Source organism: Ranitomeya variabilis, chromosome 6 (assembly GCF_051348905.1).
Source record: "Ranitomeya variabilis isolate aRanVar5 chromosome 6, aRanVar5.hap1, whole genome shotgun sequence".
NCBI classification, from domain to species: Eukaryota; Metazoa; Chordata; class Amphibia; order Anura; family Dendrobatidae; genus Ranitomeya; species Ranitomeya variabilis.
The window spans coordinates 147,992,331-148,005,869 of NC_135237.1; the positions used below are offsets into that span (position 1 = coordinate 147,992,331).

Consider the following 13,539-nt stretch of genomic DNA (forward strand, 5'->3'; position numbering starts at 1 on the left):
TCTCCTCACACGGCCCCATGGTGTAAAGCCTCGGTCCTCTTCTCACACGGCTCCATGGTGCAGCCCCTCATTTCCTGCATCTCTTCTCCAGCTATCAGCCGCACAGCACTGCACTACTTAGCTCCTGCTATCGGGTCTACACAGCAGTAGTGATGGGTAGTTCGTCAGTGAGTAGTTCAAAATGAACTAATCTTCAGAGTGAACTAGTTCATCTAGTTCACCATCCTGATTCCTGACAGAGATTAGTTCATTATGAACTAAACAGGAAGTCGGAGGAGACAGAGAGTGATCCCTCATACAGCTCCTCACACTGAAGATCCCTGGTCTCACACTTGCTCTTTATAGCTCCTGATGCTGGAAAAGAAGGTAGTAAAACACTATACCACACATCAAATACAAATATAATAGTAATAATAAAAACTGAAATTGTACAGTAGACAGACCCAGCTCATGTGTGTATGAGAGAGTGATTCTGTGGTGTGGTTCATGCCCCTCACCAGTCTTTATGATAAGATCAGCCTCCTGTACAGGATCAGCCTTGCTACAATCTTTACCACTGGCTCCTGTTCTGTTCTCAGGATGCTGAACGGCTTCTCAGCTCCCCCATACACAATCATTATTAGTCAGTACTCTACACTAATACAGGGGGAACTGCTGCTGGGCTCAGTGAGATGCATCACGTTGAACTAGGCTGTCCTGAGTCATTCTCAACAGAACATCTAGTTCAGCAGCTCATTTAGTTCACATAGTTCATTTAGTTCACAGGTCACATGACATGATGCATTTCCTATCAGCTCCTCACAGGATAGGGTGGAGAATTATCAGGCTGTCTAATAGGAAGATTTTCTTTGCCCCATAGCAACCAATCACAGGTCAGCTTTCTGATACTGCAGTAGTGCAGTGCTCTGGCAAGTGAAATCTGAGCTGTGATTGGTTGCTATGGGCAGCAAAAGATCCATTTACTGTAAGGGTATGTGCACACATCAGGATTTCTGGCAGAAATCTGCATGCGCTTTTACCGCGATTTTGACGCGTTTTTTGTGCGTTTTTTCCCAATGCATAGAATAGCTGGAAAAACGCAAAAAAACCGCAAAATTAATGAACATGCTGCTTTTTTTTACCGCGATGCGTTTTTTTCGCGGAAAAAAACGCACCATGTGCACAAAACACGCAGAATGCATTCTAAATGATAGGATGCATAATGTATGCGTTTTTAATGAGTTTTTATAGCGTTTTTATTGCGAAAAAACGCGAAAAAACCTGAACGTGTGCACATACCCTAAGGCAGCTTGGTAAATCTGTAGTTCTGTGTAGTTTCACCACATCTCTTCCTTTTGTAACCCATTGCAGTGGTGTGAAATGAATACTGTCTGCCTGCTCAGTGCTCAATACCAGAGACACTGCAAGTGACCATAATGTGTGCAGATAATACACTGCGCACTGGGAGGTTTGAATATTTCACAAAGAAAAAAAAGAAATTACTAACTTGAATAAATAACTTTAGAATTTTTTTTCTCCAGACTGAGTACCCCTTTAACAAGAGTTTTTTATGTAATGATCAGATGTATTAACTATTTCTGATCATTTTAACAAAACTATAAGTCATCCTAGGAGCCACAGCTTCTGTGTAACGAACTAGAACTGATCCATCTCTTCTCAGCAGAATCCAGAGCAATACTGAACTAAATGAACTAATCTTTTGAACTAATCTTTTCAGTGAACTAGTTCATGGTGAACTAATCACCAAAATGAACTAGATTTCCCATCACTACACAGCAGTCGGACTGGACTGAATGAGACTCCGCCCCTTCCGGTGACATCATTACCTCAGAAAATCAACTCCGTTCTAGTCGCTGCCCTGCTGTTCAATGTGGTCCACCTGGGGTTGCTGCGCGGCGGCCGGGCTCTTGGGGGCGCTGTCCGCCTCCTCTGCTAAATTTGCCCTGGGTGCGGATTATATGAAGAACTTGTGTGAAGTGGCAGCAGGGGAGCGGGCAGAAGTCTGCGAGTGGGTGAGTGGCTGGCTGCGTGCTGACGTGTTCTGAGTGGAGAATGCGTGTCCTGCTTTCAAATCTACAGCTATTCCTGCTGTGTGTGAAGTGCTGGTACATTCAGTCTTTTAGTAGCTATATGTGTGACAGGAAGGTTAAGAGTTAATACTGACCATCCTCCAAATGTCATAGTCTAGTTCTTATAAATAAAGTTATTGAAATGTAGTTTATAATAATCCTGCCCAAAATTATAGGTTTATGAAATCCTGTTCATTTATTTCCAGAGCCCTGGGGCAACATACTTTATATACCTCAGCACAGCTGGGTGCGACCCGACCGTGCCGCCAGTGGGGCTCAGCTGGGTGCGACCTGACCGTGCCTCCAGTGGGGCTCAGCTGGGTGCGACCCGACCGTGCCTCCAGTGGGGCTCAGCTGGGTGCGACCTGACCGTGCCGCCAGTGGGGCTCAGCTGGGTGCGACCTGACCGTGCCTCCAGTGGGGCTCAGCTGGGTGCGACCTGACCGTGCCTCCAGTGGGGCTCAGCTGGGTGCGACCTGACCGTGCCTCCAGTGGGGCTCAGCTGGGTGCGACCCGACCGTGCCTCCAGTGGGGCTCAGCTGGGTGCGACCTGACCGTGCCGCCAGTGGGGCTCAGCTGGGTGCGACCTGACCGTGCCTCCAGTGGGGCTCAGCTGGGTGCGACCTGACCGTGCCTCCAGTGGGGCTCAGCTGGGTGCGACCTGACCGTGCCTCCAGTGGGGCTCAGCTGGGTGCGACCCGACCGTGCCGCCAGTGGGGCTCAGCTGGGTGCGACCCGACCGTGCCTCCAGTGGGGCTCAGCTGGGTGCGACCTGACCGTGCCGCCAGTGGGGCTCAGCTGGGTGCGACCTGACCGTGCCTCCAGTGGGGCTCAGCTGGGTGCGACTGTACCGCCAGTGGGGCTCAGCTGGGTGCGACCTGACCGTGCCTCCAGTGGGGCTCAGCTGGGTGCGACCTGACCGTGCCGCCAGTGGGGCTCAGCTGGGTGCGACCTGACCGTGCCTCCAGTGGGGCTCAGCTGGGTGCGACTGTACCGCCAGTGGGGCTCAGCTGGGTGCGACCTGACCGTGCCGCCAGTGGGGCTCAGCTGGGTGCGACCTGACCGTGCCGCCAGTGGGGCTCAGCTGGGTGCGACCTGACCGTGCCTCCAGTGGGGCTCAGCTGGGTGCGACTGTACCGCCAGTGGGGGCCGGGCGCAACCCGACTATGCCGCCAACGGGGTTCTGCTGGGTGCGACCTGACTGTGCTGCCATGGTGTGTGATCCTGTTCTGGACATTGCTATCTTTGTGCCCAGATACGCTCATGAAAGGCTTCTGCTAGAATGCTGCTCCCCTTGTTATCTGCTCCACTGTAACTTAGGATGACAGAAGAACTCATCTCTTGTTTATTGGATGATACTTGCCCAGAGAAATGCAGGGTACGTGTGTATATATATATATATATATATATATATATATATATATATATATATATATATATATATATATATATATATATATATATACATATACATACATATATATACATATATATATATACACACACTCACCGGCCACTTTATTAGGTACACCATGCTAGTAACGGGTTGGACCCCCTTTTGCCTTCAGAACTGCCTCAATTCTTCGTGGCATAGATTCAACAAGGTGCTGGAAGCATTCCTCAGAGATTTTGGTCCATATTGACATGATGGCATCACACAGTTGCCGCAGATTTGTCGGCTGCACATCCCAAAGATGCTTCATACAAGGCAGGATGGATCCATGCTTTCATGTTGTTTACGCCAAATTCTGACCCTACCATCCGAATGTCGCAGCAGAAATCGAGACTCATCAGACCAAGCAACGTTTTTCCAATCTTCTACTGTCCAATTTCGATGAGCTTGTACAAATTGTAGCCTCAGTTTCCTGTTCTTAGCTGAAAGGAGTGGTACCCGGTGTGGTCTTCTGCTGCTGTAGCCCATCTGCCTCAAAGTTCGACGCACTGTGCGTTCAGAGATGCTCTTAGGCCTACCTTGGTTGTAACGGGTGGCGATTTGAGTCACTGTTGCCTTTCTATCAGCTCGAACCAGTCTGCCCATTCTCCTCTGACCTCTGGAATCAACAAGGCATTTCCGCCCACAGAACTGCCGCTCACTGGATTTTTTTTCTTTTTCGGACCATTCTCTGTAAACCCTAGAGATGGTTGTGCGTGAAAATCCCAGTAGATCAGCAGTTTCTGAAATACTCAGACCAGCCCTTCTGGCACCAACAACCATGCCACGTTCAAAGGCACTCAAATCACCTTTCTTCCCCATACTGATGCTCGGTTTGAACTGCAGGAGATTGTCTTGACCATGTCTACATGCCTAAATGCACTGAGTTGCCGCCATGTGATTGGCTGATTAGAAATTAAGTGTTAACAAGAAGTTGGACAGGTGTACCTAATAAAGTGGCCGGTGAGTGTATGTATATATATATATATATATATATATATATATATATATATATATATATATATATATATATATCCCAGCCATATGGCATCTATTTAAGAAAATATATATATATTTTTTTTTTAAACTGTGGATGTAAAAATTGGATCTCATACCGATGTGAATATACTGATTTTTTTTTTTTTTTCTGAACGTGACTCTGTGTTTGATATGTTAGTAACTGATTTTAGGGTTTGTCCACTATATATTTTTTATTTTAATTGAAGCGGGCCAATGGTGGTCCTACAATAAAAAAAAAAATACACATACTCAACTTCTGGAGCCGTGCATTTCCTCCACACTACTGTCTTTGATTCCTACCAGTGTCCATTTGTTTTCTTTTAGTGGGGAAAGTCACATGATTGCTACAGGCAGCATTGTGGAGGAAGGGTGATGGAGCATGAAATCAAATTTTCATTTACAGTCCTTATGAATCACACATTCACCATGTGGTAGACTTTATGATGACATGAAACACAGATTTAACCTTTTTGCTCTGTCTGGACTGGTTTTAGGTCCACTTTGTCCTCCGCCTGGGCTGTGCCGGACTGGTATTTGCATTTAATGCTGCCATGTGGACCTTCTTTGCCAAAGCTTTAAGATATTCTTCATCCTCAGCTGCTGCCACTGTGACAACCACCGCTTCAAATTTTGTGTCTTCGGTGGGTATCCTTGTACTTACAAATGTGGTAGATACTGCTCTAATTAAACAATAAGGCTAGGGGCTACATAGCAGCTTGTCATTGTGCAACCTCAGATCACAATGTTGTGCTACTAGATTGCAAATAATGTTAGGGAATATGGCCGCATTGCAACTCGCAAGGTGAGAAAACTTGGCATTGACTGGAAATCTAGTACTGCTGTATTTTTGTGCAACCCCATTCACTATCATTAGTTTCAAATGTCTGGGTAACATCAAAATGATGTGTGGCCACAAACCTAACCTGACACGTCATTCAACAGTCACATTTTAATGCGTTAAATGCCTTTAATGTCATAAAGGAAAAGCTACGGGGAGTGTAACTGTTAGGGTACTTTCACACTTCCGTCTTTTTTGGTCCGTCGCAATCCGTCATTATGGGCAAAAAACGGATCCTGCAAATGTGCTTGCAGGATAAGTTTTTTGCCCATAGACTTGAATAAGCGACGGATCACGACGGATGGGCATACGTCGCATACACTGAATTTCCTTCATGCAGTCTCACAGTGGGCAGATGGAGCTGAGGCAAGTACAGCTCATTATAGTGAAGCTCAGGAAGCCATTTCTAGCATGGCTTCAAATGACAAAAATTGCTTTACACTATATGGACATAATTACTGCCTCCGGAACAGCACTGTCAAGATTATTATTTGGAAGTAATGAGCATATAGAGTGGATTAAAAAAAACTAATTATTTCTCTATATTTTCTCTCCCTTTTAAGATCAGTTCTTCCATACCTTTTTGAAGTGAAGTCCTTAGTAGTGATGAGTGAACATTCTCGGATAAGGTGTTATCCGAGCATGCTCGGGTGCTAACCGAGTGTCTTTGACATGCTCGAATAACATGTTTGAGTCCCTGTGTCTGCATGTCTCGCGGCTGTTAGACAGTCACAACACATGCATGGATTGCCTGCTCTTTAGGTTTCCCTGCATGTGTTGCAACTGTCACAGTCGCAAGACATGCAGGCACAGGGCCTCAAACATATTATCAGAGCACGCCGAAGACACTTGGTTAGCACAGAAGCATGCTCGGATAATGCCTTATCTGAGCACATTCGCTCATCACTAGTCTTTAGACAATGAATGTAATCTATTTATTAGGTTGTCCACATTTGGGATTTTTATGGTCTTGTTAATTATTGATAAATGCCTATATAATCTTTTCAAGTTTATTGTGCTAAAGCAAGGAAATGTGCAATACATGAAATGTGAACAGCATAATGGCTTGTGAAATTTATGAAAAAACACATGAGATTTTTAGCACAAAATTTGGCCAAATATTGTGAGCCCATTCACCAAACGTCAAGGTAATCTCAGATCGAATGGGTAACTAACCTGTCTGCCTAGTGTGAACACTTACCTATGGCTAATAAAATGGTAAAGCCTGTATTTATAGAGGAGGTTAGAACCAACTGTGTTTGGATGTAGTTAAAATTACAGCATGGTGAAGGGCGGGGCGTTCAACTCAGAAAAAGCAATACATAGTAAATATAGAAAACCTGACTGAACAGCCATCTAGTCTGAACTGGTGCATAACCAAAAAGTCTTACATAGCAAATAGATAATGGCTGCACTCAAGTTTATTGTGCTAAAGCAAGGAAATGTGCAATACATGAAATGTGAACAGCATAATGGCTTGTGAAATTTATGAAAAAACACATGAGATTTTTAGCACAAAATTTGGCCAAATGTTGTGAGCCCATTCACCAAACGTCAAGGTAATCTCAGATCGAATGGGTAACTAACCTGTCTGCCTAGTGTGAACACTTACCTATGGCTAATCAAATGGTAAAGCCTGTATTTATAGAGGAGGTTAGAACCAACTGTGTTTGGATGTAGTTAAAATCACAGCATGGTGAAGGGCGGGGCGTTCAAGTCAGAAAAAGCAATACATAGTAAATATAGAAAAACTGACTGAACAGCCATCTAGTCTGAACTGGTGCATAACCAAAAAGTCTTACATAGCAAATAGATAATGGCTGCACTCAAGTTTATTGTGCTAAAGCAAGGAAATGTGCAATACATGAAATGTGAACAGCATAATGGCTTGTGAAATTTATGAAAAAACACATGAGATTTTTAGCACAAAATTTGGCCAAATATTGTGAGCCCATTCACCAAACGTCAAGGTAATCTCAGATCGAATGGGTAACTAACCTGTTGGTTCTAACCTCCTCTATAAATACAGGCTTTACCATTTTGTTAGCCATAGGTAAGTGTTCACACTAGGCAGACAGGTTAGTTACCCATTCGATCTGAGATTACCTTGACGTTTGGTGAATGGGCTCACAATATTTGGCCAAATTTTGTGCTAAAAATCTCATGTGTTTTTTCATAAATTTCACAAGCCATTATGCTGTTCACATTTCATGTATTGCACATTTCCTTGCTTTAGCACAATAAACTTGAGTGCAGCCATTATCTATTTGCTATGTAAGACTTTTTGGTTATGCACCAGTTCAGACTAGATGGCTGTTCAGTCAGTTTTTCTATATTTACTATATAATCTTTTCAACAGGCCGTCCTCGGAAAAGTTCTGTTTGGAGAATCTCGTGCCATGCTGTGGTGGGTCGGAATATCTATTACACTCTGTGGATTGGTTTTGCTTCACACGTCATCTTCACCGACAGAAGATGCAACAAAAAAGGAGAGCTAACTTGCGTTATCTATAACCATGGACTATCAAAAACCATTCTTTTCCATACCTTGCTCTAAGGCCAACTGCAAAAGACGAACTATGCTCGGATTGAAAGACCCCACCTGACCAATGAGTCTTCAGATCTGAACTAACTGCCTCATATATGTCTATACAAACACAGCCGTGTTTCACAGATGCGTGAAACCGGCCTACAGCGAAAGAATCTCTGCTAAAAAACAGGAAAATATGTGGTCTATTTCAGATAACTTTAAATGGACATCGATTTCCCTGAAATTACTGCAGTGATTTAAGCTATAGACAACTCCAACACTTTTATTCATGGTCTGCACTGTATTTTTTATCATTATTATAAATCTGGTTCAAGCCATTTACTCACACACCCTCTCTTCTGCTGTTATTCCCCTTTGTTTAGTAGACAGGCTTACCTTTGTCTGAAATCAAATGGACTGATCTAATATTTATGGGAGTAGAGTCAAAACTGGACCATAATTTCTTCCAGCCATTACATTTTTTTTTTCTCTGTGTGACACACTTCTTTTATGGAAGTAAAGATATTTTTATATTTATTATTATTACATATTTTTGTGCCATATGTTTCTACAAAGATCTTATCCTGCCAGAGCCCTGACTTAAACCCAATTAAAGGGAACCTGTCACCCCAAAAGTGGAATATAAACTAAGGCCACCGGCATCAGGGGCTTATCTACAGCATTCTGTAATGCTGTAGATAAGCCACCGATGTATCCTGAAAGATAAGAAAGGAAGACGAGAAGAGGACGTGATCGTATGAAGAAGGGAGGCGCCGGACCCGGACCACGACGCCCATCGGACCGGACTGCAGCGGGACCGCCCCTGGGTGAGTATAATATAACCTGTTTTTCTTATCTTTCAGGATACATCGGGGGCTTATCTTACAGCATTACAAAATGCTGTAGATAAGCCCCTGATGCCGGTGGCCTTAGTTAATAGGCCATTTTTGGGGTGACAGATTCCCTTTAAAGGGAACCTGTCACCTGAATTTGGCGGGACCAGTTTTGGGTCATATGGGCGGGGTTTTCGGGTGTTTGATTCACCCTTTCCTTACCTGCTAGCTGCATGCTGGCTGCAGTATTGGATTGAAGTTCATTCTCTGTCCTCCGGAGTACACGCCTGTGCAAGGCAATATTCAAACACCCGAAAACCCCGCCCATATGACCCAAAACTGGTCCCGCCAAATTCAGGTGACAGGTTCCCTTTAAGCATCTCTGGAGAGACCTGAAAATTGCTGTCCACCAACGTTCACCATCCAACCTGGAACTGACTGGAGAGGATCTGCAAGGAAGAATGGCAGATGATCCCCAAATACAGGTGTGAAAAGCTTCTTGCATCATTCCCAAGACGACTCATGGCTGTACTAGCTCAAAAGGATGCTTCTACTCAACACTGAGGAAAGGGTCTGAATACTTATGACCATGTGATATTTCAGTTTATCTTTTTTAATAAGCAAACATTTCTACATTTCTGTTTTTTTTTCAGTCAAGATGGGGTGTAGAGTGTACATTAATGAGAATAAAATGAACTTTTTTGAATTTACCAAATGGCTGCAATGAACCAAAGAGAGAAAAATTTAAAGGGGTCTGAATACTTTACGTACCCACTGTATAAAATTTTGTCATGAATGTTAATTCATGTGATCAGCACTTGGGATTAGTATGGAATAATCTGCACTTTTACGACAGATTACTTGATGCATTATCACTTTAAATCCTCTCCTTTTCCTCAGTTAAAGTTGATGTACATTTGTCTTTTTTTTGAACCAGATCAAATTGTAGTGTTAAGGGGGTGGAGGGAGATCCAAATCGCTTTTCCATCCAAGAGTTGACGTCTGACATGTCAAATTTGTATATTCTTATAATAGCAAAGGCTTTAAATGAATTAACTTTTTCCCTCTCTTCCATGACAGTACCACATGAGAGAGGGTATTTGTCCATCAAGGACAGGAAACCTATTGAATAAAAGGGCAGTACCTCTCCTCCGCATCAGGTTTGGTTTCCTGTCTTTGGTGTGGGAACCTGAAAAGTGAGCGGTACTTGCACTTACCCAGGATCTGGAGGATTTCCAGGACGGGATGCCTTCCGGAGAGTGAGGTACCACTGGCCAGGAGGTCGGTGCAACGCCGCGTAGGCAGAGACCTCTTGGAACAAAGTCTCTGGCCAACAGGAGGTCCCGGGACTGCATGCACTGGGCCTGCGGGAGTGCCCCGGGACTTGCTTCTGGGGCTTCACACACAAAATCTGTGCTGGCCAGGGTCACACTTGCGAGAAACTCGCACGAGTCTCGCACCTCAATACCCAGCACTGGCACTGGGACTTGAGCGTTCAGCTACATAGAAATACATGCAGCCGCACACTCCGATTTCAAGTGCCGGCGGCAGTGCTGGGTATTGAGGTGCGAGACTCGTTCGAGTTTCTCACAAGTGTGACCCCGGCCTTAAACGCACTGTTTAATTTAAAAAACATGGAAAAAAAATTGCGTGGGCTCCTGCGCAATTTTCAAGTCCAGAGTGGGAAAGCCAGCGACTGGGGGCCAATGTTTGTAGCCTGGGAAGGAGTTAATACCCATGGAGCTTCCCAGGCTATGAATATCAGCCCGCAGCTGTATATTTAGCCTTTACTGGCTATTACAGAAAGGCTATGCAGACAGTTGCGGGCTGATATTCATAGCCTAGAGAGGGGTCATGGATATTGGCCTCCCCCAGCTACAAATACCAGCTCCCAGCCGCCCCAGAAATGGCGCAATTCTTTCACGTAGCCTCTCTCTTCCCACTGCCCTGTAGTGGTGGCATATGGCGTAATAAAGGGTTAATGTCACCTTTGTATTGTAAGGTGACATCAAGCCCGGTTAGTAATGGAGAGGCGTCAATAAGACACCTATCCACTACTAGTCCTATAGTAGTGAAAGGTTTAAAAAAAGACACAGCCAGAAAAAAGTATTTTCTTTCTCTTAACCCCTTCCCGACATTTGACGTACTATCCCGTCGAGGTGGGGTGGGCCCGGATGACCACCGACGGGATAGTACGTCATACGCGATCGGCCGTGCTCTCGGGGGGAGCGCGGCCGGGTGTCGACTGCATATCGCAGCTGACAACCGGCACTATGTGCCAGGAGCGGTCACGGACCGCCCCCGGCACATTAACCCCCGGCACACCGCGATCAAACATGATTGCAGTGTACCGGCGGTATAGGGAAGCATCGCGCAGGGAGGGGGCTCCCTGCGGGCTTCCCTGAGACCCCCGGAGCAACACGATGTGATCGCGTTGCTCCGAGGGTCTCCTTCCTCACTGCAGGTCCCGGATCCAAGATGGCCGCGGCATCCGGCTCCTGCAGGGAGAAAGGTGGCTTACCGAGCGCCTGCTGAGAGCAGACGCTGGTAAGCCTGCACCGATGTAAGTGAGATCGGAGATCTGACAGAGTGCTGTGCACACTGTCAGATCACCGATCTGTAATGTCCCCCCCTGGGACAAAGAAAAAAAAAAAAATTCCACATGTGTAAAAAAAAAAAAAAAAATCCTAAATAAATAATAATAAAAAAAATATTATTCCCATAAATACATTTCTTTATCTAAATAAAAAAAAAAAAAACAATAAAAGTACACATATTTAGTATCGCCGCGTCCGTAACGACCCAACCTATAAAACTGCCCCACTAGTTAACCCCTTCAGTAAACACCGTAAGAAAAAAAAAAAAAACGAGGCAAAAAACAACGCTTTATTACCATACCGCCGAACAAAAAGTGGAATAACGCGATCAAAAAGACGGATATAAATAACCATGATACCGCTGAAAACGTCATCTTGTCCCGCAAAAAACGAGTCGCCATACAGCATCATCAGCAAAAAAATAAAAGTTATAGTCCTGAGAATAAAGCGATACCAAAATAATTATTTTTTCTATAAAATAGTTTTTATCGTATAAAAGCGCCAACACATAAAAAAATGATATAAATGAAGTATCGCTGTAATCGTACTGACCCGAAGAATAAAACTGCTTTATCAATTTTACCAAATGCAGAACGGTATAAACGCCTCTCCCAAAAGAAATTCATGACTAGCTGGTTTTTGGTCATTCTGCCTCACAAAAATCGGAATAAATAGTGATCAAAAATGGTCACGTGTCCGAAAATGTTACCAATAAAAACGTCAACTCGTCCCGCAAAAAACAAGACCTCACATGACTCTGTGGACCAAAATGTGGAAAAATTATAGGTCTCAAAATGTGGAGACGCAAAAACTTTTTTGCTATAAAAAGCGTCTTTTAGTGTGTGACAGCTGCCAATCATAAAAATCTGATATAAAAAACGCTATAAAAGTAAATCAAACCCCCCTTCATCACCCCGTTAGTTAGGGAAAAATAATAAAATTAAAAAAATGTATTTATTTCCATTTTACCATTAGGGTTAGGGTTGGGACTAAAGTTAGGGTTTGGATTACATTTACGGTTGGGATTAGGGTTGGGATTAGAATTATGGGTGTGTCAGGGTTAGGGTTGTGGTTAGGGTTACCGTTGGGATTAGGGTTAGGGGTGTGTTTGGGTTACGGTTTCAGGTAGAATTGGGGAGTTTCCACTGTTCAGGCACATCAGGGGCTCTCCAAACGCGACATGGCGTCCAATCTCAATTCCAGCCAATTCTGCGTTGAAAAAGTAAAACAGTGCTCCTTCCCTTCCGAGCTCTCCCATGCGTCCAAAAAGGGGTTTACCCCAACATATGGGTTATCAGCGTACTCGGGACAAATTGAACAACAACTTCTGGGGTCCAAGTTCTCTTGTTATCCTTGGGAAAATAAAAATTTGGGGGGCTAAAAATCATTTTTGTGGGAAAAAAAATGTTTTATTTTCACGGCTCTGCGTTGTAAGCTGTAGTGAAACACTTGGGGGTTCAAAGTTCTCACAACACATCTAGATAAGTTCCTTGGGAGGTCTAGTTTCCAATATGGGGTCACTTGTGGGGGGTTTGTACTGTTTGGGTACATCAGGGGCTCTGCAAATGCAACGTGACGCCTGCAGACCAATCCATTTAAGTCTGCATTCCAAATGGCGCTCCTTCCCTTCCGAGCTCTGTCATGCGCCCAAACAGTGGTTCCCCACCACATAGGGGGTATCAGCGTACTCAGGACAAATTGGACAACAACTTTTGGGGTCTATTTTATCCTGTTACCCTTGTGAAAATACAAAACTGGGGGCTAAAAAATCATTTTTGTGAAAAAAATAATAATTTTTATTTTCACGGCTTTGCGTTATAAACTGTAGTGAAACACTTGGGGGTTCAAAGTTCTCACAACACATCTAGATAAGTTCCTTGGGAGGTCTAGTTTCTAATATGGGGTCACTTGTGGGGGGTTTGTACTGTTTGGGTACATCAGGGGCTCTGCAAATGCAACGTGACGCCTGCAGACCAATCCATTTAAGTCTGCAATCCAAATGGTGCTCCTTCCCTTCCGAGCTGTCATGCGCCCAAACAGTGGTTCCCCCCCATATATGGGGTATCAGCGTACTCAGGACAAATTTGACAACAACTTTTGGGGTCCAGTTTATTCTGTTACCCTTGTAAAAATACAAAAGCTGGGGGCTAAAAAATCATTTTTGTGAAAAAAAAAAAGAATTTTTATTTTCACGGCTCTGCGTTATAATCTGTAGTGAAAC

At 44.2% G+C, this 13,539-nt stretch overlaps 1 protein-coding gene across 1 annotated transcript; it reads left to right on the forward strand.

The window, feature by feature from the left end:
* Window positions 1-1,816: 1,816 nt before the first annotated feature.
* On the forward strand, window positions 1,817-8,426 carry TMEM42 (transmembrane protein 42). The gene is made up of 3 exons (XM_077269098.1): window positions 1,817-2,012; window positions 5,016-5,162; window positions 7,719-8,426. Exons 1-3 carry the CDS (start codon window positions 1,869-1,871, stop codon window positions 7,854-7,856), a joined length of 429 nt encoding a protein of 142 aa, XP_077125213.1. The 5' UTR covers window positions 1,817-1,868; the 3' UTR covers window positions 7,857-8,426.
* The last annotated feature ends 5,113 nt before the right edge of the window (window positions 8,427-13,539 follow it).

Bases quoted from the DNA above. Each gene is read 5' to 3' on its own strand.
- TMEM42 (XM_077269098.1), top strand. From the start codon at position 1,869: ATGTGGTCCACCTGGGGTTGCTGCGCGGCGGCCGGGCTCTTGGGGGCG. The intron at 2,013-5,015 runs GTGAGTGGCTGG...GACTGGTTTTAG, and splicing joins GGGCAGAAGTCTGCGAGTGG to GTCCACTTTGTCCTCCGCCT. The intron at 5,163-7,718 runs GTGGGTATCCTT...TCTTTTCAACAG, and splicing joins CTTCAAATTTTGTGTCTTCG to GCCGTCCTCGGAAAAGTTCT.